This window comes from Hyla sarda, chromosome 9 (assembly GCF_029499605.1).
Source record: "Hyla sarda isolate aHylSar1 chromosome 9, aHylSar1.hap1, whole genome shotgun sequence".
In the NCBI taxonomy this organism is placed as follows: domain Eukaryota; kingdom Metazoa; phylum Chordata; class Amphibia; order Anura; family Hylidae; genus Hyla; species Hyla sarda.
This window is the reverse complement of record NC_079197.1, coordinates 65046713-65072188: the sequence shown is the minus strand read 5'-3', so window position 1 is coordinate 65072188 and position 25476 is coordinate 65046713. Positions and strand designations below refer to the sequence as shown.

Below are 25476 nucleotides of genomic sequence, written 5' to 3'. Positions count from 1 at the left end.
CCTCCTTATTGATATGAGAGTGTATAAATGGGAGTCTGATTTTGGACTTCGCCTCAGACTGCAAGGCTATTTCTAGCCAAGTGGGTTCTTTCCTGATGACGTACACCTTAAGCATTGATTGGCATGAGCTTCGTACAGCCTGGGCGTGTAAGAAGTGTAATGTTCTGTTGGGCAGGAGGGAGTGCATGAGGTCTCGTGTCGGTGGGGTGTTCTCAGGGCACAAGGTCTTAATTGGAACCTGAGTTAATTTAGACCAGGCTGACGAAGCCCATAAGCGAAACGTGCGTTGGGGTGTTGGTGCTTGGTGTTCCTGGACTTTGGGTATATGACAGGTAGTCTCTTTAGGTATCACTCATCTTGGGTCCCTATTCATGTCTGTTATACTGCATTGCTGCTCCCTATGTTATACTGATGTATGTTAGATATTATATCTATATTATACTATATTATAAGTTTGCAGCCGTGCCAGTTTCACATTGTGTATGCTCTTGACTGAATACCTACATCGCCCATACCAGGTCCACTGGCACTTGTTGTCTTCTGCTTAAGGTCATCCGCTGCCTTTTAATTATTTTTAATTGTCTGTTTTATATTGTCTAATAAAGATCGTTATACTTTTTGAAATAATATTACTATTGTGGGTCTCTTTGTTTCTGTTTAGGATATCTTTAAGGTGTTCGCGCAAGGGCGTCAGCCTACGCTCTCTTTCACTTTGTGGCTCTTTATGCAGGGTCCTCTCGAGGCATGCTATGTCGGTCAACAGGGCTGTTATCTTTTTGGTGCGCTCCCTCTTCACTCCAGAACCGAGTGCTATCAATAAGCCTCTCATATATGCTTTGTGTGCCTCCCACACCATTGGAATGGGCATCTCAGGAGAAATGTTTAATGTGAAGAAGGAGCTCAACTGTTCTGTCAGCTTGTCCACCGCTACCTCATCTGTCAATAGTGATTCGTTAAGTCGCCAAGTCCAGTCTCTTGTGGGGATGTGAGACAAAGAGAGGGTGGCCTGTGTTGGGGAGTAGTCTGAAAGGGTGCGAGGTGTAATGTCAGCACTAATCAAGGTAGGTAGGATGCTTTTGTGGCAGAATAAGTCATCGAGCCTGTGGGAAAACGAGTGTGGAGCAGAGTAAAAGGAATATATGTGTTCCGAAGGATGGAGAGATCTCCATATGTCTATGAGACCTAAGTCCATTAGTTTGTTCTTCAAGGTTTGTAGGGCTGCCGGAGACACCGAGGAACGCCTAGTAGAGGAGTCCATTATCGGATCTAGGATTAAATTCAGGTCAGCCCCAAATATTATAGACCCTTCCGCGAAGACACGCAGTCTCTCCAGAGTCCCTAGCAGCCACCGAACCTGTTGTGTATTGGGCACATATAAAAAAGCAAAGGTGTACGTCATCGACCCAATTTTACCTTTAAAAAACAGTGAGCGACCATCTCCTCCATCGCAGCTCTCTTGAAGGGTGAAGGGTACGTCCCTGTGGAATGCAATCGTGACGCCTCTGGAAGACAAGTTGGAACTGCAGCTATGGATCCAAGAAGAGAAGTATTGAGTGGGAAGTTTAGGCAGTCTGTCATGCTTAAAATGTGTTTCCTGTAAAAACAACACTGATACCTTGTCTTTTTTCAGGAAAGACAAAACTCCATGTCCCTTGGCGGGAGAGTTAAATCCTTTAATGTTGTATGAACAGAACTTCACCTGTGCCATAGAAGTCTACAGAACACTCAGTGAACTGGATGATACCAGTTCACTGCCAGTGCCAGCTCCCACTAGGTCTTCTGAAGATCCCCTTGACAGAGGGGGACCGCGGCGACACTAGGTTCGGCCCAGAGGACCGGGCGGTACTCACTGTGGGTATTATCTTTTACTTCAGGCACCCCGAGTCCGGCTGTTTTTTGCTGTTCTTGCACCATGGGGCTTCCTAAATGAGACATGCCCCCAAAAACCATTTCAGCAAAATTCGCTTTCCAAAAGCCCAATGTCGCTCCTTCCCTTCTAAGCATTGTAGTGCGCCCGCTGATCACTTTCATGCCACATATGATATATTTTCTTACTCGAGAGAAATGGTGTTTCAAGTTTTGGGGGACATTTTCACCTATTACCCCTTATGAAAAATTCTGGGTAACATCAGCATTTTTACGACGTCCAAATTTTTTAAAAATTCGTCAAACACCTGTGGGGTGTTAAGGCTCACTGTACCACTTGTTACGTTCCTTGAGGGGTGTAGTTTCCCAAATAGTATACCATGGGGGTGTTTTTAGCTGTTCTGGCACCATAGGGGCTTCCTAATTGCAGCATGCCCCCCAAAAACCATTTCAGCAAAATTCGCTCTCCAAAATCCCATTGTCGCTCCTTCTCTTCAGAGCCCTCTAGTGCACCCACAGAGCACTTTACATCCACATATGAGGTATTTCCTTACTTGAGAGAATTTGGGTTACATATTTTGAGGGTATTTTCTCCTTTTACCTCTTGTAAAAATTAAAATATATGGGTCTACAAGAACATGTTAGTGTAAAAAATGAAGATTTTGAATTTTTCCCTCCACTTTGCTGCTAGTCCTGTGAAACACCTAAAGGGTTAAAAAACTTTCTGAATGTCATTTTGAATATATTGAGGGGTGCAGTTTTCATAATGGGGTCCATTATGGGGTATTTCTAACATAAAGACCCTCAAATTCACTTAAAAACTGAACTAGTCCCTGAAAAATTCAGATTTTAAAATTGGAAAATTGCTGCTGAACGTTGAAGCCCTCTGATGTCTTCAAAAAGTAAAAACATCTCAACTTTATGATGCAAACATAAAGTAGACATATTGTATATGTTAATCAATATAAAATGTATTTGGTATTTCTATTTTCCTTACAAACAGAGAGCTTCAAAAATGCAAAATTTTCAAATTTTTCATGAAATTTTGGAATATTTCATCAAGAAATAATGCAAGTATCGACGAAAATTTACCACTAACATAAAGTAGAATATGTCCTGAAAAAACTATCTCAGAATCAAATTCATAAGTACAAGTATCCCAGAGTTATTAATGTTTAAAGTGACAGTGGTCAGAATTGCAAAAAATGCACTGGTCCTTAGGGTCAAAATGGGCTCGGTCCCCAAGGGGTTAAGTCTTAATCCCAACTCTCAACATTAATCAGATGTGAAGCCCTATATCAAGATAAACTTGACAATTAGCAATAACACCCGACTCTGAAGGTAGACTTCTTGGCAAGTTTTCAGAGTATTTGGACCATAACACTGTGAAATAGACATTTATATGTTTACAGTCCCTCTCTTTCCAGTCAAATGGGTAATTAACCCCTTCAGGACCAAGCCCATTTTGGCCTTAAGGACCAGAGCGTTTTTTGCACATCTGACCACTGTCACTTTAAACATTAATAACTCTGGAATGCTTTCAGTTATCATTCTGATTCCGAGATTGTTTTTTCGTGACATATTCTACTTTAACATAGTGGTATATTTTTGTGGTAACTTGCATCCTTTCTTGGTAAAAAATCTGTAAATTTGATGAAAAATGTGAAAATTTAGCATTTTTCTAACTTTGAAGCTTTCTGCTTGTAAGGAAAATGTATATTACAAATACATTTTTTTTAATTCACATATACAATATGTCTACTTTATGTTTGCATCATAAAATTGATGAGTTTTTACTTTTGGAAGACACCAGAGGGCTTCAAAGTTCAGCAGCAATTTTCCAATTTTTCACAAAATTTTCAGGGACCAGTTCAGTTTTGAAGTGGATTTGAAGGGTCTTCATATTAGAAATACCCCATAAATGACCCCATTATAAAAACTACACCCCCCAAAGTATTCAAAATGACATTCAGTAAGTGTTTTAACCCTTTAGGTGTTTCACAGGAATAGCAGCAAAGTGAAGGAGAAAATTCTAAATCTTCATTTTTTACACTCGCATGTTCTTGTAGACCCAATTTTTGAATTGTTGCAAGTGGTAAAAGGAGAAAATTTTTACTTGTATTTGTAGCCCAATTTCTCTCGAGTAAGCACATACCTCATATGTCGGCGGGTGCAGTAGAGAGCTCAGAAGGGAAGGAGCGACAAGGGGATTTTGGAGAGTACGTTTTTCTGAAATGGTTTTTGGGGGGCATGTTGCACTTAGGAAGCCCCTATGGTGCCAGAACAGCAAACCCCCCCCCCCACATGGCATACCATTTTGGAAACTAGACCCCTCGGGGAATGTAACATGGGATAAAGTGAGCCTTAATACCCCACAGATGTTTCATGACTTTTGCAAATGTAAAAAAAAAATAATAATAATTTTACCTAAAATGCTTGTTTTCTCAAAAATGTTACATTTTTAAAAAGGGTAATAGCAGAAAATACCCCTCAAAATTTGAAGCCCAATTTCTCCCGATTCAGAAAACACCCCATATGGGGGTGAAAAGTGCTCTGCTGGCGCACTACAGGTCTCAGAAGAGGAGTAGTCACATTTGGCTTTTTGGAAAAAATTTAGCTCTGGGGGCATGCCACATTTAGGAAGCCCCTATGGTGCCAGGACAGCAAAAAAAAAAAACACATGGCATACCATTTTGGAAACTAGACCCCTCGGGGAACGTAACAAGGTGTTAAGTGAACCTTTATACCCTACAGGTATTTCACGACTTTTGCATATGTAAAAAAAATTAAAAATTTTTTACCTAAAATGCTTGTTTTCCCAAAAATTTTACATTTTTAAAAAGGGTAAAAGCAGAAAATAGCCCCCAAAATTTGTAACACAATTTCTCCCGAGTACGGCGATACCCCTCATGTGACCCTAAACTGTTGCCTTGAAATACGACAGGGCTCCAAAGTGAGAGCGCCATGCGCATTTGAGGCCTAAATTAGGGACTTGCATAGGGGTGGACATAGGGGTATTCTACGCCAGTGATTCCCAAACAGGGTGCCTCCAGCTGTTGCAAAACTCCCAGCATGCCTGGACAGTCAACGGCTGTCCGACAATACTGGGAGTTGCTGTTTTGCAACAGCTGGAGGCTCCGTTTTGTAAACAGTGGCGTACCAGACGTTTGTCATTTTTATTGGGGAGGGGAGGGGGGCTGTGTAGGGGTATGTGTATATGAAGTGTTTTTTACCTTTTAGTTTGTGTTAGTGTAGTGTTTTTAGGGTACAGTCACACGGGCGGGGGTTCACAGTAGTTTCTCGCTGGCAGTTTGAGCTGCGGCAGAAAATTTGCCGCAGCTCAAACTTGCAGCCGGATACTTACTGTAAACCTCCGCCCATGTGAGTGTACCCTGTACGTTCACATTGGGGGGGGGGGGAGGGGGAACATCCAGCTGTTGCAAAACTATAACTCCCAGCATGCGCTGACAGACTGTACATGCTGAGAGTTTGTTTTGCAACAGCTGTAGGCACACTGGTTATGTATCACTGAGTTTGTGACCTAACTCAGTGTTTCACAACCAGTGTGCTTCCAGCTGTTGCAAAACTACAACTCCCAGCATGTACGATGTATGGTGTACGGTGACTGCTGAGAGTTGTAGTTTGCAACAGCTGGAGGCACACCGGTCGTGAAACACTGAGTTAGGTAAAAAAAACTCTGAGTTTCCCAACCATTGTGCCTTCAGCTGTTGCAAAACTACACCGCTCAGCAGTCACCGACAGCCAACGGGCATGCTGGGAGTTGTAGTTATGCATCCAGCAGATGCACCACTACAACTCCCAGCATGCACTTTAGCTGTTTGTGCAAGCTGGGAGTTGTAGTTATACAACAGCTGAAGGTACACTTTTTCATAGAAAAAATGTGCCTCCAGCTGTTGCAAAACTATAAGTCCCAGCATGCCCATAAGGGAATGCTGGGAGTTGTGGTTGTCTGCCTCCTGCTGTTGCATAACTATCAGCAAGTAATTCCGGGTCACTGGGTCACTGGAGACCCGTTTGACCCGGAATCGCCACAGATCGCTGGACTGAATTGTCCAGCGATCTGCGGCCATCGCCGACATGGGGGGGCATAATGACACCCCTGGGCGATATGCCGCGATGCCTGCTGAACGATTCACACCAGACCAGGTTGGTATGAATTCCTTCCCTACACTGACTCCAGGGAGTTCTGTTTATTATCCGGAAATTACATTAGTTTTTACAATCTGACAAAAAGGGTAAACTATGCATCATTCTATATGCTGATTGGTCATTTGAGCAAGGCGTAGCATAAGTCACTTATGTTGCAACGTCTCTATCTTGAGATGTTTCCATCCTTCCACAAAGTCAATTGTTTTGACCTCTTTTATCCACAGACTCCATCTCAAGGTTCTAGTCTTAGTTACAGGCAAAGAGATAAGCTGAAATGTTTTGAATTAAGGAAAGCAAAGTTCTTCTGCAATATTTAGCAATAGCATTTGTGTTCGGGGCTCCATACGTGTACAAGTGACAGGAAAGATTGCCTACATACCTATACAAGATCTTACCCTAGCATAGCGGTCTGAGTTGTGCCATAACTGCGCAATGAGGGCACGCCTATAGAGGGCATGCACTATAGTGAAGGAATAAGATAAGGGAGGGTTGGGAGGGTTCCACAAATGACACGTGCTCTGCCCCTGTAGGAGAGGGGGAAGTTATATACACACGCCCCTACCTGTTCCCAATAAGCCCCACCTGGAAGTGCAGGGAGCGATAATTACTTCCACCCCTCGCACAAATACAGCCAATCAGGCTTTATACATAACATTTAGCAAATGCATATGAGTATAGATATAGTGATCAATATATCAGAATATTATGGACCCAACAATTCCCCCCTAAGAACTTTGTTTTCTTCCATCTTTCCCTATGTGCGTTCTGCCTAATAGTCCCAGGTTCAGGCGGAGAGAAAAAAAAACGGTATGGGATGCTTCACTGATTTGAGACGAGCGGCTCCTGGTGAACCGCCCCCCTTTGTACTCAGACTTGTCCTTTACCTGGGACTTCTATGTTCACCCTACTCTGTTGGGTTGGGAATTGCACCATTGGCATACAGGATAGTTGTTCTCATGGGGGGAATTTCCTCGGTCATGCTTGGGTCTGATGTCGATAGCCGCATACATTGTCCCTGTTTGAAATAGGGCCTCTACAGTGGAGATTATTGTTTTCTTTACACAGGGGACTACGCAACATCCATTTGTCATTCTCTATAGTAGAGATTTGTCGTTATTGTCTTTTCCTCTATTGGCACTCTGTGGTCTATAGTCCCAGTCAGTCCCTGGGTTCCATCCTGCTGCTCTCCAATAGTCACAGTTGTTCCCCCAGTGGTCATACGTCACACATGTGTATATTGAATTGTCATCCCCATACATAAGACATTGTTTTGGCACCCCTGGACAATTCACTATGTCACAGTAGTCAAATTTAAAGGTAGTCACTTGGGCACTGGAAGAGTTATCAAAACGTGGGATACAACTCTTGGGTCATTGTCAAGTCAGCCCAGTAGTGTGGCGGAGCCGGATTGAGTTGCTTGGTTTGTACTCCACTTATACGAAAAAGGATATGTATCAGGAGCATGGTGTAGGAACCCTCTTGCAGTGTGAGGCATATCCATGTTTTCCTTCCAGTTTCACTGAAGTCAGAATTGTCAGTAGAACCTGATAAGGACCTTCAAATCTAGGTTTCAGTGGCCCCCTCACGTGTCTTTTCACGAGGACAAATTCTTCGGGCTGCAGATTGTGGCTTCCTTGCTCAGTGTCTGGATCTGGAATGGAAGAATAAAACTGCAACATTTGTTACTTTCAGCTCATTACACAGGATAATGACAAATTTTACCAAACTATCATTTCCTGCGCTAAGCTGCTAAGGGTAATAACATCCTAGCTTAGGAACGCCCCTCCCCCCCCCCAAGAGTGTCTCATATTGGGTTAGGCCTGCTGGCTGTCGGGGTGTGTTTCTAACAGAGTACAGGGCTATGGGCAGCACTTCTGGCCATGGAAGGGACAGTTCTCTGGCTTTTAGGATTTTGTTCTTTAGGGTGCCATTCAGTCTTTCAACTTTCCCACTGCTCCGGGATGATATGGGGTATAGAGTTCGAGGTCTGCTCCCACCATTTTTCAAAGTTTCTCTTGTAATATCTGCAATGACAGCCGGTGCTTGGTCGCTTTCAATTACTTCAGGGACTCCAAATATGCATACTAGCTCTTAGTTTCCTTACAGTAGTCTTTCCTTACAGTAGTCTAATATTAGTGACTAGGTAGGCTTCTGGTCATCCTGAGAAAATGTCCACTGCTACTAGCACATACTCAAACTTTCCACTTTTGGGCAATTGCATGTGGTCAATCTGGATCCTCTGAAATGGGTAGCATGGTTTGGCCAAGTGTTTCTTCGGAGTACTTCTTTTCTTCCAGGGTTACAGATGTTGCCAATGTCACATCCCTTGACATATCGTTCAACTGGTGTTATTATTCCTGGTGCACGGTAGATTTTGTTGACTCCATGAGCCCATTAAGTCGCCCCTGGGTAAAGACAAATCTTGTTTGCTTTTCTTTATAGGCCGATTCATTGAGTTCAGCTCCCATTTTCTCCCATATTCTCTTTCCCTTGTCCAAGGCTTGAGTCTGGAACTGTTTTAGTGTCTTGAGTCTGGGGTTACCCTTTTCCTCTTCTGGTTTTTCTGATCCTTTCTTCTGTCTTCTTGTCACCACATATACCCCTGATTCCTCTGGAGCAAGGGGCAGTAATGCAGTTTCTTTAGCTGCCTGGTCTGCCAAGAAATTTCCTTCTGCTTCTCCAGAGTCCAATCTTCCATGCGCTTTGACTTTGATGATTGCCACTTGTTCAGGCAATTTTAAGACTTCCATCAAGGTCCTGACAGTTTCAAAGTTCTTTATAGGGGTTCTACTTGCAGTCATGTACACCCTCAAGGCCCATTTTAATCCAAAGTCCAGCGCCACTCAATGCCCATAGGCAGAGTCCATGTAGATGTTGGCGATTGGTCCTTCCGAGATGCGGCAGGCTTCAGTTAGGGCAATAAGTTCTGCCTCTTGCGCAGAACTTCGAACGGGCTAACCACTGAGTATCCTGAGTGGAAGTTGGCACTTTCATCAGCATATCTGGACCTGTCTGTGTAAAGAGTAAAGAGTAAAGGTTGGACAAATGGTGTTTTTGGACCATTGGTAGATGTGATGTCTCCATTTCTATAGCCTCTAAACAATTGTGCTTAAGGTCACCGAGGTCTCCATCATTTTGTTCAATTTGTTTTTCTTCCTCATCCCCCTCGAGAGAGAAAGCAGGGTAGCTGGATTCAGGATTGCGCATCTTTGAAGAGTGACTTTATCCAGGAGTAAGAGAGAGAACATTGAAGCCTCACTTGTCTTTGTAGAGAAAGTGGATTTCTTTGGCATTGAGTCAAAATAGCTTTCAAATCATATGAAGTGAGAATAATGATAGAATGTCCAAGAATGATGTCCGAAGTCTTGTTCAAAAGGTCTTTAGCAGCTATCACAGCTCAAAGGCAGGTGGGTGCAGTTTGTACAACAGGATCTAGTCTGCATGAATAGTATCCCAAAGGTCTCAATTTGTCTCCATGTTTTTGTGTAAGGACTCCAGAGGCATGGCCCTTTGTTTCAGAGACAAACAGATAAAACGGTAGTTCATAGTTCGGGGTGCAGGAGCGGACATGATAAGGTCTTTTAGGCGGTTCAAACACTGTATGGTTTCCCATGAAAGTGGTTGCTTCTGAGTCATAGCTGGAATGGCATCATACACAGGTTGCATCAGTATTAAGGCAGCAGGAAGTATTAAGGCAGCAGTAAGTGATCATACCAAGAAAGGCCTGTAGTTGATTGACAGTTGTAGGTACAGGAATCTCTTGTATGGCTTGCTTCCTCTCTTCCGTGAGGTGTTGAGCACCTTGAGAGATACAATGTCCTAGGAAGACAACTTTTTGTTATGCCCATTGAACTTATTCAAGGTACATCTTGCAGTAGATTAAGGTAAGGAAAGATAGTAGATCAACTGAAGTGGTGGCACACTCATCTTGCATTGTGGCACACAGTAGAAGTACTAAAAGAAAGGAGAAGTAACCACTATAGAAGATGAACTCCAAAAATAGTACAAAAAATATACAAATCTTTATTAATACTGATACATAAAGCAGCAACACCGAAGTTTAAAAATACTTAAAAACACATACATGAATCAGGTGGAGGGCTGTAGCCCTACAAAACACCTAAGGCCCCCTGCCAGACCAACAATGGTCCCTGGTTGGTGTCCCAACACACAAGGAGGTAGAAAATCTATAACTGTACGGGCAATATAAAAAAAAAATATTTTGACAATATATCAGAAAATAACCTGAAAATAACCAATAGCCCAATACTGTGAAAAAAATCACTGATCACACATGTAAATGTGTGACCCAGGGATACCTCACCAGGACAGGGGACCACAACAGCTCCATGCGTTCCGCTGCTATCTGCGGCTATCTGCGGCTTCCTCAGGAGTCCTGAGGAAGCCGCAGATAGCAGCGGAACGTGTGGAGCTGCTGTAGTCTCCTGTCCTGGTGAGGTATCCCTGGGTCACACATTTACATGTGTGATCAGTGATTTTTTTCACAGTATTGGGCTATTGGTTATTTTCAGGTTATTTTCTGATATATTGTCAAAAAAAATATTTTTTTATATTGCCCGTACAGTTATAGATTTTCTACCTCCTTGTGTGTTGGGAAACCCACCAGGGACCATTGTTGGCTTGGCAGGGGGCCTTAGGTGTTTTGTAGGGCTACAGCCCTCCACCTGATTCATGTATGTGTTTTTAAGTGGTTTTAAACTTTGGTGTTGCTGCTTTATGTATCAGTATTAATAAAGATTTTTATATTTTTTGTACGATTTTTGGTGTGTGTCTTCTATAGTGGTTATTTCTCCTTTCTTTTAGTACAGTCTCTGCTTAACCACTGACTGCACCCGTTTATGTTTGTGGTGCCCATCCCCATCATCTTGTATAGCACAGAGTAGAAGGTCATCCACGTATTGAAGTAAAGTCACATTATGATGGGCTCCTACCCATGGATCCAGACAGGTGGATAAGACTTGAGAAAAGTGATTGGGGGAGTTTTGAGCTCCCTGTGGTAAGCGTGTCCAGGTGTATTGTCCTCCTTGGTGAGTAAAGGCAAAGAGGAATTGGCAGTCTGGATGCAAAGGAACGCTGAGGAAAGCATTGGCTAAGTCCAGAACAGTAAAAAACTTGACATCTGGTGGTATAGAGCTGAGCAGCATATGTGGGTTGGGAACAATGAGAGTAAACAGAACTGTGGCAGCATTAATGGCAGGAAGGTCATGTGCCATGTGGAACTTTTCAGGTTGTTTTCAGCTTTTTTAAAGTCTCAGGTAGAGAGAGGATTGCAAATTACCCTATTAACAAAAACTCTCAGTGGATTGGTCAAACAAATTGATACTAAACACCAAACCAATGATGCTACTATTTTCTTCTACTCTGATGCATTACTAATACAAAAGATACGAGAGCCAATCTTTGCTCCAGTACATTCCAAGTTATTAGTAAGCCGTCCTCTAATACAGAAAAAGTTACCTGGCTGATTCAAATCCAAAGCTATCAGCTTATCTGATATCCTGAAAAGCTATCAGCCCAACAGTACACCCAGAGTTATTAGGGACCTTAAACACAATAATCTACAGCACTTTACTCCCTTGACCGAATTCACAAATTAAAAAGTCAAAAATTAAATTAAATCCGCACAATCAGGAAGAGAAAAAAATTATTATTTTTGTTGGCATTAAGATCCAAATTTGACCTTGCTTCGGTAAACTGTATACAGCAGTTGCTGATAAGGAATTCACAGCCAGCTAAGAGAAAAAAAAATGTTTTATAAGCCTGCAGGACAGGCAAAAGAAAAAAAATCTCCCCTGCTTTTATGCCTTCTGAGCTTATTTAAAGCGGCAGTCAATCACAAACAACTAAAAACAGAGGGTCGACTTAGGCCATCCAGACTCCCACAAAACTACCCAAAAACACAAATAACACTACAGATTCATAAAAATCTGCAGAATTGCCGTGTTTCCGTGGGGCTGATCAGGCCCCTAGTTTGGGTAATAATGGGATGCTTCAGGTGGCTCAAAGTGTCGCTCCACTGGATCTGTATCTTCCCTCGAGTGTGGTTCAGGTATATCCCATCGCTGCCACCAAATGTTAAGGATAGGTTAATTCGTGACTACCGGTACTGACTCCAGGGAGTTCTGTTTATTATCCGGAAATCATATTAGTTTTAACAATCTGACAAAAAGGGGATGGTATAGGACTACGCATCGTTCTATATGCTGATTGGTCATTTGAGCAGGGCGTAGCATAAGTCACTTATGTTGCAATGTCTCTATCTTGAGATGTTTCCATCCTTCCACAAAGTCCAATGTTTAGACCTCTTGTATCCACAGACTCCATCTCAAGGTTCTAGTCTTAGTTACAGGCAAAGAGATAAGCTGAAATGTTTTGAATTAAGGAAAGTAACGTTCTTTTGCAATATTTAGCAATAGAATATAGCATTTAGCAAAGGCATATGAGTATAGATATAGCGATCAATATATCAGAATACTCTGGACCCAACAAACTCACTTGGGCCAACTTATAATACAAACAAAATGGCAGACACATACAAAATGGCCGACATCATACTTATTCCTGTACTTATCATACTTATTATATTCATTTGGGGCGTACAATTAGCATGACACCATAAATGTTGATATTGAAATACCCATTAATTCATATTGAATTGTTTGGTATAACTTTTATCTGGTTTACACCAAAACCAGAACAACGTTTTTTTTTTTTTTAAACTCACCCAAATCAATGTGGTTGCCCGTAACCAAGAAATATTAGGATAATAATTGGACCAGCGGTCCTGACATGGTAAAGATAATACTGATATAGAACTGATAAATCTAAAACAGCAACTTGTGCTTGTTTCAATTGCTCCAACCAATCTGGAGACTTACCAAGTCAATGGGTACAAGGTGGGTAACTAGAAGGTACAGATGGGGGAATGGGGAGGGTGGAACAGGGGGGAGGACCTAGGGAGCAATCGGCATATGGATGTACGGCCTCTACCTGCTAACCCTATGACTTGGGTTCCTGATGCTACCCCTATTCCTAGGTGGAGTTGACATCCTTATAAGGATGGCCCAACTCCGGAACCTACCCCTGATGGCCTGTGATCACCCTGGTTAAACCACAGAGAGGAGGCTAGCTGTCTCACTAAGCCATACTATCTAGATAAAAGGAAAAGTTGACCTATGCTCTCAATGTTTAATGGTGGGGTTTCTAATCTAGTGAGAAAGATTAGAAATGATAGTACCATATACTTGTGACTCACTTATTATGTACATCAGAGGAGGTCTACCTATATATATCCACAAAATGGATGACAAAGTATATCTTAGATAAAGACTAGTCAGTAGCAATTGATATTATTCAGCTCTTCACTACTGAAAAGGTGGTATAAAGAATATACATTTATACTGATAGACTGCAATAATATCTTCATAGTACAAAACCTACAAAAACAATATAGGTATGCACGTATATGGACCAATAATGATGAAATCTGTGAAGCAACACAGCAAAACATGTAGATTCAATTGAAAACATACACGTGTACCCATAGACAGTAGAATATGTGTCTCGATGCTCCAGGAAGCCTCAGCAGCCTAGAGCAATCAAGCACAGATAACACTGATCAATACTATGCTATGGCATACCATTGATCAATGTATGCAATCCAAGGATTGCATGTAATAGTCCCCTATTGGGGCTAAAATAATGTAAAAAAATAAAGTTAATAAATGTCAATTAACCCCTTCCCTAACAAAAGTTTGAATCAACCCCCCCCCCCTTTTCCCATAAAAAAAAAAGCTAATAAACATATGTGGTATTGCCGCGTGCATAAATGTCTGAACTATAAAAATGAAATGTTACTTTTACCGCACGGTCAATGGCGTGTATGTAAAGATTCTAAATTCCAAAATTGCGTATTTTTGGACACTTTGTATACCCTAAAATTTTTTTATAAAAAGCAATAAAAAAGTCCCATAAAAAAAGTGGTGCTGATAAAAACTTTAGATCCCAGGCACAAAAAAAATTAACCCACATACAGCCCCATATACGGAAAAAATGAAAAAAGTTATAGGGGTCGGACGAGGACAAATTTAAACTTTCTAATTTTCGTACAAAAAATTATAATGTTTTTAAAACACTTAAAACAAAATCAAACCTATATAAATGAGGTATCTTTTTAATCATATGGACCTACAGAATAAATATACCAAAAAGTGCACTGCAAAGAATTGAAACCTCCAAAATCTACAACATGGAAAAAAAACATTTCAATTTTGCCTCACAAATATTTTTTTTTCTGGTTTTGCCATAGATTATGTGGTGAAATAATTGACGGGATTAAAAAAGTAAATTTGGTGGTGGAAAAAACAAGCCCTCATATAGGTCTGTAGGTGGAAAATTTAAAGTGCTCTGATTTTTAGAAGGGGAGAAGGAAAAAACGAAAGTGCAAAAATAAAAACAATGGCTCGGTCCTCAAGGGGTTAAATCATTTTTCTGATCTTTACTTAAAATGGCTCCTCCGGTTTTTCCCAGTCTTGCTCTATAGTCCCTACCAGCAATGCTCTGAAGGCATCCCTGTACACTGAACATGGGGCCCTGCAGGTAACCACTGGCATCAGAAGTCAAGTACAAGAACACATGCACATGACTGCTGAGGCCATTGATTACCTGAAGCATCCTGTGCTCAGTTTATAGTTATATCATCTAGGTACTTCTACTGGGAACTCCAGAACAAGAGGCAGTCATGGACAGAGTGCAGATGGGTGAGTATGTATATATATATTTTATTTGCCCTTCTGTTAAAATCTCCTTTTTAATGTTACAATCTTAATATAACCTTTTCTTGTATACTCCACTGACAACCAACTTTGGTTCACAAGAGAACCTAATGTTGTCTATAAAATGCTTGATAGCTGTGGTACCACTATTCTGAACTTGAAATACAACTATACAGAATGGTAATCCACTTTGCATTATATATTTGCCTTTTCTGTTACTTTTTTTATTTCAGGAGATTTAAACAACATAAAGTTTTCTGCATACCGAACAGCAATGAAGCTGCGCAGGATTCAAAAGGCTCTAAGATGTAAGCACTTATGATTTCAAAATAGTGTAAATTTAGGTGATGCAAATCAAAGTTTTCCATGTTTATATTGATAATGTTATTCAAGCATACTTATTAGATTAATTAATTAATTTACCATTTAGGTTTCTAATTGTATGCTTACTATTGTTTATACCCCAAATTATCCAAATGAATGTAGGCTATGTTCCCTAGCCTACATTCATTCTTTAAAAAAAAAAAAAAAAAAAATATATATATATATATATATATATATATATATGTATAGAAGAAAGGACGCCTGAAACGTTGCTCCGCTAGTTGGAATAAACAACCACTTCACGTGACTTTGGTGTGCTGAGGCTCTTGTTTGCTGTCTATATATACACATATATATATATATATATATATATATATATATATATATATATATGTATGTATACAATGGGGGAAAAAGTATTTAGTCAGCCACCAGTTGTGCAAGTTCTCCCACTTAAAAAAATGATGGATACCTCAGCTATGAGAGAACGAATGAGAAAAAAAAATCCATAAAACCACAATGTCTGATTTTATAAGAATATATTTTCAAATTATGGTGGAAAATAAGTAATTGGTCACCTACAAACAAGCAAGATTTCTGGCTCTCACAGACCTGTAACTTCTTCTTTAAGAGTCTCCTCTGTCCTCCAATTGTTACCTGTATTATTGGCACCTGTTTGAACTTGTTATTAGAATAAAAGACACCTGTCGACAACCTCAAACAGTCACACTCCAAACTCCACTATGGCCAAGACCAAAGAGCTGTTGAAGGACACCAGAAACAAAATTCTAGACCTGCACCAGGCTGAGAAGACTGAATCTGCAATAGGCAAGCAGCTTGGTGTGAAGAAATCAACTGTGGGAGCAATTATTAGAACGTGGAAGACATACAAGGCCACTGATAATCTCACTCAATCTGGGGCTCTTTGCAAGATCTTAGCCCGTGGTGTCAAAATGATCACAAGAACAGTGAGCAAATATCCCAGAACCACACAGGGGGACCTAGTGAATGACCTGCAGAGAGCTGGGACCAAAGTAACAAATGCTACCATCAGTAACACACTACGCCGCCAAGGACTCCTTGCCCGTCTGAAGTTTGCTAGAGAGCATTTGGATGATCCAGAGAATGTCATATGGTCATATGAAACTAAAGTAGAACTTTTTGATAAAAACTCAACTCGTCGTGTTTGGAGGAGGAAGAATGCTGATTTGCATCCAAAGAACACTACACCTACTGTGAAGTATAGGGATGGAAACATCATGCTTTGGGGCTGTTTTTCTGCAAAGTGACCAGGACGACTGATCCGTGTAAAGGAAAGAATGAATGGGGCCATGTATCTTTAGATTATGAGTGAAAACCTCCTTCCATCAGCAAGGGCATTGAAGATGAAATGTGGCTGGGTCTTTCAGCATGACAGACCCAAACACACCGCCCGGGAAACGAAGGAGTGGCTTCGTAAGAAGCATTTCAAAGTCCTGGAGGGGCCTAGCCAGTCTCCAGATCTCAACCCCATAGAAAACCTTTGGAGGAACTTAAGATTCTGTGTTGCCCAGCGACAGCCTCAAAACATCTAAAGGAAATCTGCATGGAGGAATGGGCCAAAATACCAGCAACAGTGTATGAAAATATATGAAAACAATGTGACGTTATGGATTTTATTTCTCTCATTGTGTCTCTCATAGTTGAGATATATCTATGATGACAATTGCAGGCCTCTCTCATCTTTTTAAGTGGGAGAACTTGCACAATTGGTGGCGGAATAAATACTCCCCCCCCCCCACTGTTTATATATATATATATATATATATATATATATATATATACTGTATATGCTTTAAAATGCTTTACATCAGCATATCATTCTGCCAGTTTGCAGACAATTACCACAAACCTTAGCCTAGAGTACAATTTAAAATGTAGAATTTCATACATTGTGTTAATGCACGACTAACAGAACAAACTATCCAGTTCTCAAAGAGCGGTAACGTGGCACTGCGTGAAGCGTCTGAACAAGGAGCCTGTGCTGGTGTAGGATTTAGATGTAGCAGATGGTGATGGTGGCGGTGCTCTGATGTATATAGTCAAATTCAAATGTTCACAAAAAGAAGATAAAGAAGACATCGTCCACTCACCGGTTTTCAGCATAAAGTATCTCCTTTATTGAAGCATACTCACATACACATATTCATCGGAAGAGGTTAGTGGGGGGACAGTGGTAGACGACCGAGATCTGTTTCGCACGACTTGCGTGCTTCCTCCGACCTCAAGTTGTGCGAAACAGAGCTCGGTCGTCTACCACTGTCCCCCCACTAACCTCTTCCGATGAATAAGTGTATGTGAGTATGCTTCAATATAGGTAATACTTTCTGCTGAAAACCGGTGAGTGGCCGATGTCTTCCTTACCTTCTTTTTGTGAACAACAGAACAAACTATACTGAAAAAAAAACAAAGGTAAAAATCCCCTAAAACACATTACTGTTCACTTTGGTGGAAAAAAAAATGAAGTGATTACAGCCTTAGGCCAATTTTACACAAATAGAATAAATATGTTTATATAGTCCCAACCAGCTCAAGTGAACAATTGGGCTCAGGTTGTTTTTTATATATTTATTATTCTGTGAAAACTCTTTTAAAAAAAAGGGTGGTCTTTTCATAGAAAATGGCCACTATCTATAATATATGGTAGTCTAAAAATCAGTCAGACAAAATCTGGTCTGGTTTACAGGGTGAGTCAGTGAACATGTACTGTGTTGCCGTTACATTTTAAATGATGCAAAATTTTGCATCAAAGGGAACCAAGCATAAGATTTTAGCATATATATATATATATATATATATATATATATATATATATATATATCTTGGCAACTCGTTATATATGGTGAAATATTTATCTTCGCCATCCCCATGGGATGTTTTTGCCTGAACAGGTGGTAAGAATATGAGGTTTGTAAGTTACCCACGCCACACCATAAGAAGTTCCCTTGGGAGGTGCGCTGTCAATCAGGCTGAGGCCGGAGCAATGGGACTAGGTAGGACTACTTACGGGGCGGCAGGAGTAATTTACAAACTTCATATCCTTACCATCCCTGGGGGCAAAAACAGTAGATACAGCAGAGAATGTTGCATGTGTATGGGAAACAGTCAGCAACTGACATTCCTTAAACTGCTGTGTCCAAGATCATCTAATACATGAAAGTCATATTTATAAATATTTTATTATATCTTATCATGTGCCTTCACTGAAGAAATCATACTCTTCTACAATGTAAAGTATATAGTGCATAGCCTATATAACAATGTTTTGTCCCCTCAAAATAACTCAACATGCAGATATTAATGTCTAAACCTTGGCAACAAAAGTGAGTAAAAGCCCTAAGGCTAAGTTTCCACTTGTTTGTTTGTTTGTTTTTTTTTTGTTTTTTTTTTTACACCTGCAGAAAAAAAAACGTCTGCAAAAAAGCTTTTGCCAGTTTTTCTGGCGTTTTTTCAGGTGTGTGGAAACAGCCAATTTTGTACCCTGTGGCAGTTTTTTTCACTGCCTTCACTCAGTGGGTTGGATGCTGAGAACCCGATCCACTGAGTGTAAGAAGCTGAGGAGTGATGTATAGCATCACTGCTCACCTCCCCCGGCCGTATAGTATACAGGGTCATAGTGTACCCATGTATACTATACAAGAGCTGGGAATCCTGTCACCAGACTGACATGACTCCCTGCTCCTATAGCCCCTTTGGGCGGTATACACTATATACAGCTATCTATAGGTAGCTGTACATAGTGTATACAGAAGAGGAGATCCACTTACCTCCCTCACTTCCTGTCCATTCCGGGTCCTTGTAGCTCTGCCCCCGACCGATGACGTCATTAGGGGAGGCAGAGTGGTAATTGTGAAGCTTTGTTCACATTGTACGTTTTGTATAATGTGAACAGACCCTTCTGCCAATGTTTTTCCAGCCAAAGGCTGTCTGGGCATGTTGGTAGTTGTAGTTTTGCAACAATTGAAGGCTCTCTGTTTGGGAAGACATTGCATTTTGGGTGCTGTCCCAGTGGAGAATGACAAAAATGTCCTAACCCATTTTTTGTGTTTCTTCTCGTTTCAGATCCATGTATGCAGAGGATTACGGCAGATTCGGTGGACTACTGCGGATTAACTGGGGGGAGTGTTTTTTAAAATAAAATAATTTTTCCAATGTGTCGTGTTTTTTTAAATATAATTTTTAGGCTTAGTAGTGGAAGCGGTCTTATTGACGGAATCCATTTCTAAGCTGGGGCTTAGCGTTAGCCCCAAAAATAGCTAGCGCTAACCCCCAATCATTACCCCGGTACCCACCATCACAAGGGTACCAACAGGCCCGGAGCATCAAAAATGGCACTCCTGGGCCTAGGATAACAGGCTGATGTCATTTAGGCTGAGGATGGCCAGTAACAATGGTCCTCGCCCACCCTGATAACGTCAGGCTATTGCTGCTTTGTTGGTATCTGGCTGAGAATAAAAATATGGGGAACCCGAGGCATTTTTTTTCCATAAATAAATAAAAACAATTTAAAAAAAATGCATAGGGTTCCCCATATTTTTATTCTCAGCCAGATACCAACCAAGCAGCAACAGCCTGACGTTACCAGGGTGGGAGAGGATCATTGTTACTGGCCCTCCCCAGCCAAATAACGTCAGCCTGTTACTGCCTAGGCCCAGGAGCGTGATCTTTGAGGCTCTGGGCCTGTTTGTACCGGCTCCTCACGGTACCCCAGTGGCGGTGGGTACCGGGATAATATTTGGGGGTTAGCGCTAGCTGTTTTTAGGGCTAACTCTAAGCCCCTGTTTAGTAATGGAATCCGTCAATAAGACGGCTTCCACTACTAAGCCTGAAAATTCAATTAAAAAAAACCATGACAAAATTATTTTATTTAAAAAAACACTCCCTCGTTAGTCATTTTATTAAAAGTAAAAAAATTCCAGTTAATCCGTTATACTCTGCATACACTGATCTAAAATCTTTCACCCATAAGGCAATGTCTTCCCAAACAGAGATCCTCAATTGTTGCATAACTGCAACTTCCAGCATACCCAGACAGTTGTTCGCTGTCTGGGCATGCTGAGAGTTGTAGTTTAGCAACAGCTGGAGTCTTCCTGTCTGGGAAGACACTGGCACAAGGGTCTATTCACATTATACAAAACGTACAATGTGAACAGAGTCTCACGCTTACCAGCCTGGCTCCCGTTTGTAGCTCTGCCCCCTAATGACATCATCACGAGGGGGTGGAGCTACACAGACCCCACGGTGACAGGAGCGAGGGAGGTAAGTGGGCCCCCTCTTCTGTATACACTATATACAGATCAGCAGGGTCAGTGTAGGTTCTTTCTGGGCAGTATATACAGCCATAGCTGTGAATGTTGGCCCCCCTGAAATTTTTCTAGAAAATTAAGTATTTCTCACAGAAAAGGATTGCAGTAACACATGTTTTTCTATACACATGTGCCTTTGTGTGTATTGGAACTAAACCAAAAAAGGGAGGAAAAAAAGCAAATCTATATGTATGTAAAAAGAGAAGGCCTGACTCACCGACTCATCAACGCCCAGCCTAAACCATTGGACCTAGAAAGCTGATTTTTTTCACAGGTGTTGTTTTTAAGACGTAGACGAGGAATAAGAAATTATTTTTCAAAATTGAACCCTTAAGGGGGTGAAAAAGGGGTTTAAAGTTTGTATGGAAGTATTTGAAGCTAGAAGCATGAAACTTTGTTTTTAGGCTAACAATCTACACATATTGTCATGATGAGCGCTCCAGTCTCTGCCTCTTTTGCCTCCTGCTGCAGCCATGCGCGCCCCGGTTCTTCACCCTGACTGGGGGCGCAGTGTCCCTGTGGTCTCCGGCGGGGATGCGGGTCGCGGCTCGTCCCCGCACGCGATCCGCATCCCAGTCTCACTTACCTCTTCCCGCTCCTGTGTACACCAGCCACGTGTCCCGGCGTGCGCATCCCTGCTCTCTGGGGCATGTGTTAAGTTTAAAGGGCCAGTGCACCAATGATTGGTGCCTGGTCCAAATGGTTAATTAAGGGCCAAATATAAAAGTACCTTGCCCCTTCCTGCCCTTGCCGGATCTTTGTGCCCTAGTGCCTCTGAGAAAGCGTTCCATATTGTGTGTATTGCCTTGCCTGTTGCCGAACCCGTTGCTACCGCCTACTTGCTTTTGAACCCTTGCCGCCTTCCCTGACCTCTGCTACGTCCGACTACACTCCTGCCTGCTACCACGCCATAACAGCCGCCAGAGAGGTCGAGTTGCTACTGGAGGATATGACCTGGTGGTTACCGCCACGGCGGGCTCTGGTGAAAGCCAGTAACCACTTAGAACCGGTCCTCTGGTACAACCCTCGCCATCGCCTCTCTGGTCCAGAGGATCCACTACCAGTCCTGCCGGGAAGTGACACACATATATATATATATCTAGATAAACGGGATCAGTACTTTCCTCAGGGAGAGGACGCCACTTCTGGCGTAGGACGGGACTTAAGTAGGCCATTTAGCACTCCGCGGGTTCCTGGGTACAGAAACATGCAAATTAGCTCACCACACCACCTACACAGGTAGTGCGTCCTGCAAAACAGCTCAGGCTTCATTTAAGAAGTCTCAGAACTGATTGGGATTTATGCCAATCAGTTCTGAGACTTCTTACATGAAGCCTGAGCTGTATTGCAGGACGCACTACCTGTGTAGGTGGTGTGGTGAGCTAATTTGCAGGTTTCTGTACCCGTCCTCCTAACCAAACCTCCTATTTCGACCTCCTATATCGACCTTCTATCCCGACCGCCTATCTCGACCGCCTATGCCGACCTCCTATCCTGTTTTGCAGGACGCACTACCTGTGTAGGTGGTGTGGTGAGCTAATTTGCATGTTTCTATATATATCTATCTATATATATAAAACTCAATGGGGGAGATTTATCAAAGGATTTAGACTGGTTTTTCCTGTCTAAATTTGTCGCACAGAAAGTCGCAGCCTAAATACGTGCGACTTTTCTGCGACTTTTGCTGTAGAGGATTTTTAGAACATGATGCATGCAAGTCTATTTTAGACGGAAATGCATTGGAAAATGCATTGGTGCTGAATTTATCAAGTGCGACTTTTGTGCGACAAGTCGCATCTGCCCAAAATACGCTGAAATGTCAGACCATGTTGGAGCAGGTCTAAATGCAGTTTAAGCTGTAGACCCTGAAGTCTGAGCACAGAATTTATCAAGGGCTGTGAGACCTTTGATAAATTAGGAGCACAATAGACAGGAGACTACCACATACGCTGGTCTATAAGCATACCCAGAATAGACTAGATTAGTAAATCTCCCCCAAAGTGTGTGTGTGTGGGTATGTATGTGTGTATGTTCCAGCATCACGTCCAAATGGCTAAAGATATTAACATGAAACTTGGCACACATGTTACTTATATGTCTACAACAGACATAGGATAGGTGATTTAACCCTTACTCCCCCCCATTTGCCAGGGGCGGGGTTTATGTTTAAAGTCCCATACAAGTCAATGGGAAATACATGTTACAGCATAACTTCCAAACAGCTGGAGATATTTTGATAATACTTGGTCACATGTTACTCATATGTCCACTTAAAATATAGGCTAGTTAATTTACCCCTTAACTACCCCCATTTGTGAGGGTCAGGGTTTTTGTTTAAAGTCCCATGCAAATCAATGGGAAATGTATGTTCTCACATAACTTCCGTACGGCTAGAGATATTTCAATACCTGGTACACATATTACGGGTCAGGATAGGAGGTAGAGATAGGAGGAAGGGATAGGAGGTCGTGATAGGAGGTCGAGATAGGAGGTCGTGATAGGAGGTCGAGATAGGAGGACGGGATAGGAGGACGGGATATGAGGTTGAGATAGGAGGAAGGGATAGGAGGTCATGATAGGAGGCCGGGATAGGAGGTCGAGATAGGAGGACGGGATAGGAGGACGGAATAAGAGATCAGGATAGGAGGTCGGAATAGGAGGACGGGATAGGAGGTTGAAATAGGAGGTTGAGATGGGAGGTTGGGATAGGAGGTTGGGATAGGAGGACGGGATAGGAAGACGGGATAGGAGGTCGAGATAGTAGGACGGGATAGGAGTACTGGATAGGAGTACTGGATAGGAGGTCGGGATAGGAGGTCGGGATAGGAGGTCGGGATAGGAGGACGGAATAGGAGGACGGGATAGGAGGTTGGGATAGGAGGTCGGTATAGGAGGATGGGATAGGAGGATGGGATAGGAGGATGGGATAAGAGGACGGGATAGGAGGTTGGGATAGGAGGTCGGGATAGGAGGACGGGATAGGTGGACGGGATAGGAGGTCGAGATAGGAGGACGGGATAGGGGGACGGGATAGGAGTACGGGATAGGAGGACGGGATAGGAGGACAGGATAGGAGGACGGGATAGGAGGACGGGATAGGAGGACAGGATAGGAGGACGGGATAGGAGGACGGGATAGGAGGTCGGGATAGGAGGTCGGGATAGGAGTTCCGAATAGGAGGTCGGGATAGGAGGTCGTGATAAGAGGATGGGATAGGAGGTCCGGATAGGAGGACGGGATAGGAGGTCGGGATAGGAGGTCGTGATAAGAGGATGGGATAGGAGGACGTGATAGGAGGTTGGGATAGGAGGTCGGCATATAAGGACGGGATATGGGGTTGGGATATGACAACAATATATGAGGACGGGATATGAAGTCAAAAGCTTCCTCCTTTGTTTACTTTCCTCCCCAACAAGGATTAGGAAGGAAAAACCGGGTATTAAGCCAGTCTTATATATAAAAGGTGAAGACCTGACTCACTGACTCATCAACGTCCAGCCTTAACCCTTGGACCTAGAAAGCTGAATTTTTTCACAGGTGTTGTTTCTAAGACATAGACGAGGAATAAGAAAGGATATTTTGACATTCAACCCTTATCCCCTTAAGGACCAAGCCCATTTTAACCTTAAGGACCAGACGAATTTTATTTTTGCGTTTTCGTTTTTTCCTCCTCTCCTTCTAAAATCCATAACTCTTTTATATTTCCATCTACAGACCCATTTGCGCCGTCATCTGTACTTTTCATCGATACCACATTTGCATATATAAAACTTTTAGATAATTTTTACTACATTCTTTTTGAATAAAATGTGACAAAAAAGCTGCATTTTTTTTATTTTTTTACATTTACACCATTCACCGTACGGGATCGTTAACATTATATTTTGATAGTTCTGACATTTACACACGCGGCAATACCAAATATGTTTATAAAAAAAAAAATTTAAGGTTTTTGGGTTTAACCTCTTAAGGACCCAGGACGTACGGGGACGTCCCCGCACCCTGGGCTTTAAGAACCCAGGACGTCCCCGTACGTCCTGGCATTTTCCGGTCCCTGCTGCGCGCCGGGCAGAGATCGGAAGCAGATGCCTGCTGAAATGCTTCAGCAGGCATCCAGAGCAAATGCCGAGGGGGGCCATGTAGGCCCCCCATGTTGGCGATCGCAGCAAATCTCGAGGGAAATCGCCCTTGCGATCTGCGGCGATATCGGGCTGATTGGGTCTCTGGGACCCGACCGCCCGGTAATTTTGCATGATCCCAGTTGTCACAGACAGCCAGGACCATGCTGGAGGCTAGGAGCGAGATGGCAAGCCTGCCACCTCCTCCTATCCCCTGCGATCCGTCGGTTAGCTAACCGACCAATCGCAGGGGGGGGGGGCGGTTACTTCCTCCCGCCCTGCCCGGCCCCTTGAAGTCCGGAGAGGACGGGAGGAAGACCGGAGGACGCGGCGGGGGACGGGGGAGTGCTGGGGACCGGCCCCGGCACTTACCTCGTCCCTGAAGACCCGGATCCTGGCGATGAAGACGGCGGCGGCGACAGGTGACATGCATTGCTGTATTGGGACCCTGTATACTACAACTCCCAGCATGCCCAGACAGCCCTTGGCGTCTGGGCATGCTGGGAGTTGCAGTTTTGCAACTTCTGGAGGTCCACAGTTTTGGGACCACTGTGCCCTTCCAGATGTTGCAAAACTACACATCCTCAGCATACCCTTACTGTCCAGGCATGCTGGGAGTTGTAGTTCTTTAACATCTGGCCCTTCAGATGTTGCAGAACTACAACTCCCAGCATGCCTGGACAGTTTTGGCATACTGGGAGTTGTAGTTTTGCAACATCTGGAAGGGCACAGATTGGAAACCACTGTATTAGTGGTCTGCAAACTGTAGTCCTCCAGATGTTGCAAAACTACAACTCCAAGCATGCTGGGAGTTGTAGTTCGGCAACATCTGGCTCTAAAGATGTTGCCAAACTACTA

The 25476-nt window shown here is 42.7% G+C and overlaps 1 protein-coding gene across 19 annotated transcripts in view; it reads left to right on the top strand.

The window, feature by feature from the left end:
* Positions 1-25476, top strand: part of DRP2 (dystrophin related protein 2) — a 1527660-nt gene that overhangs the window by 751342 nt on the left and 750842 nt on the right. For all 19 annotated transcript variants that reach the window (XR_008847731.1, XM_056539136.1, XM_056539139.1 and 16 more), the window contains one exon: positions 15065-15139. Coding sequence is in view for 18 of the 19 variants with exons in the window: in XM_056539136.1 (XP_056395111.1) it covers positions 15065-15139 (75 nt within the window). In the remaining variant the exon portion in view is untranslated. The remainder of the gene's footprint in view (positions 1-15064; positions 15140-25476) is intronic.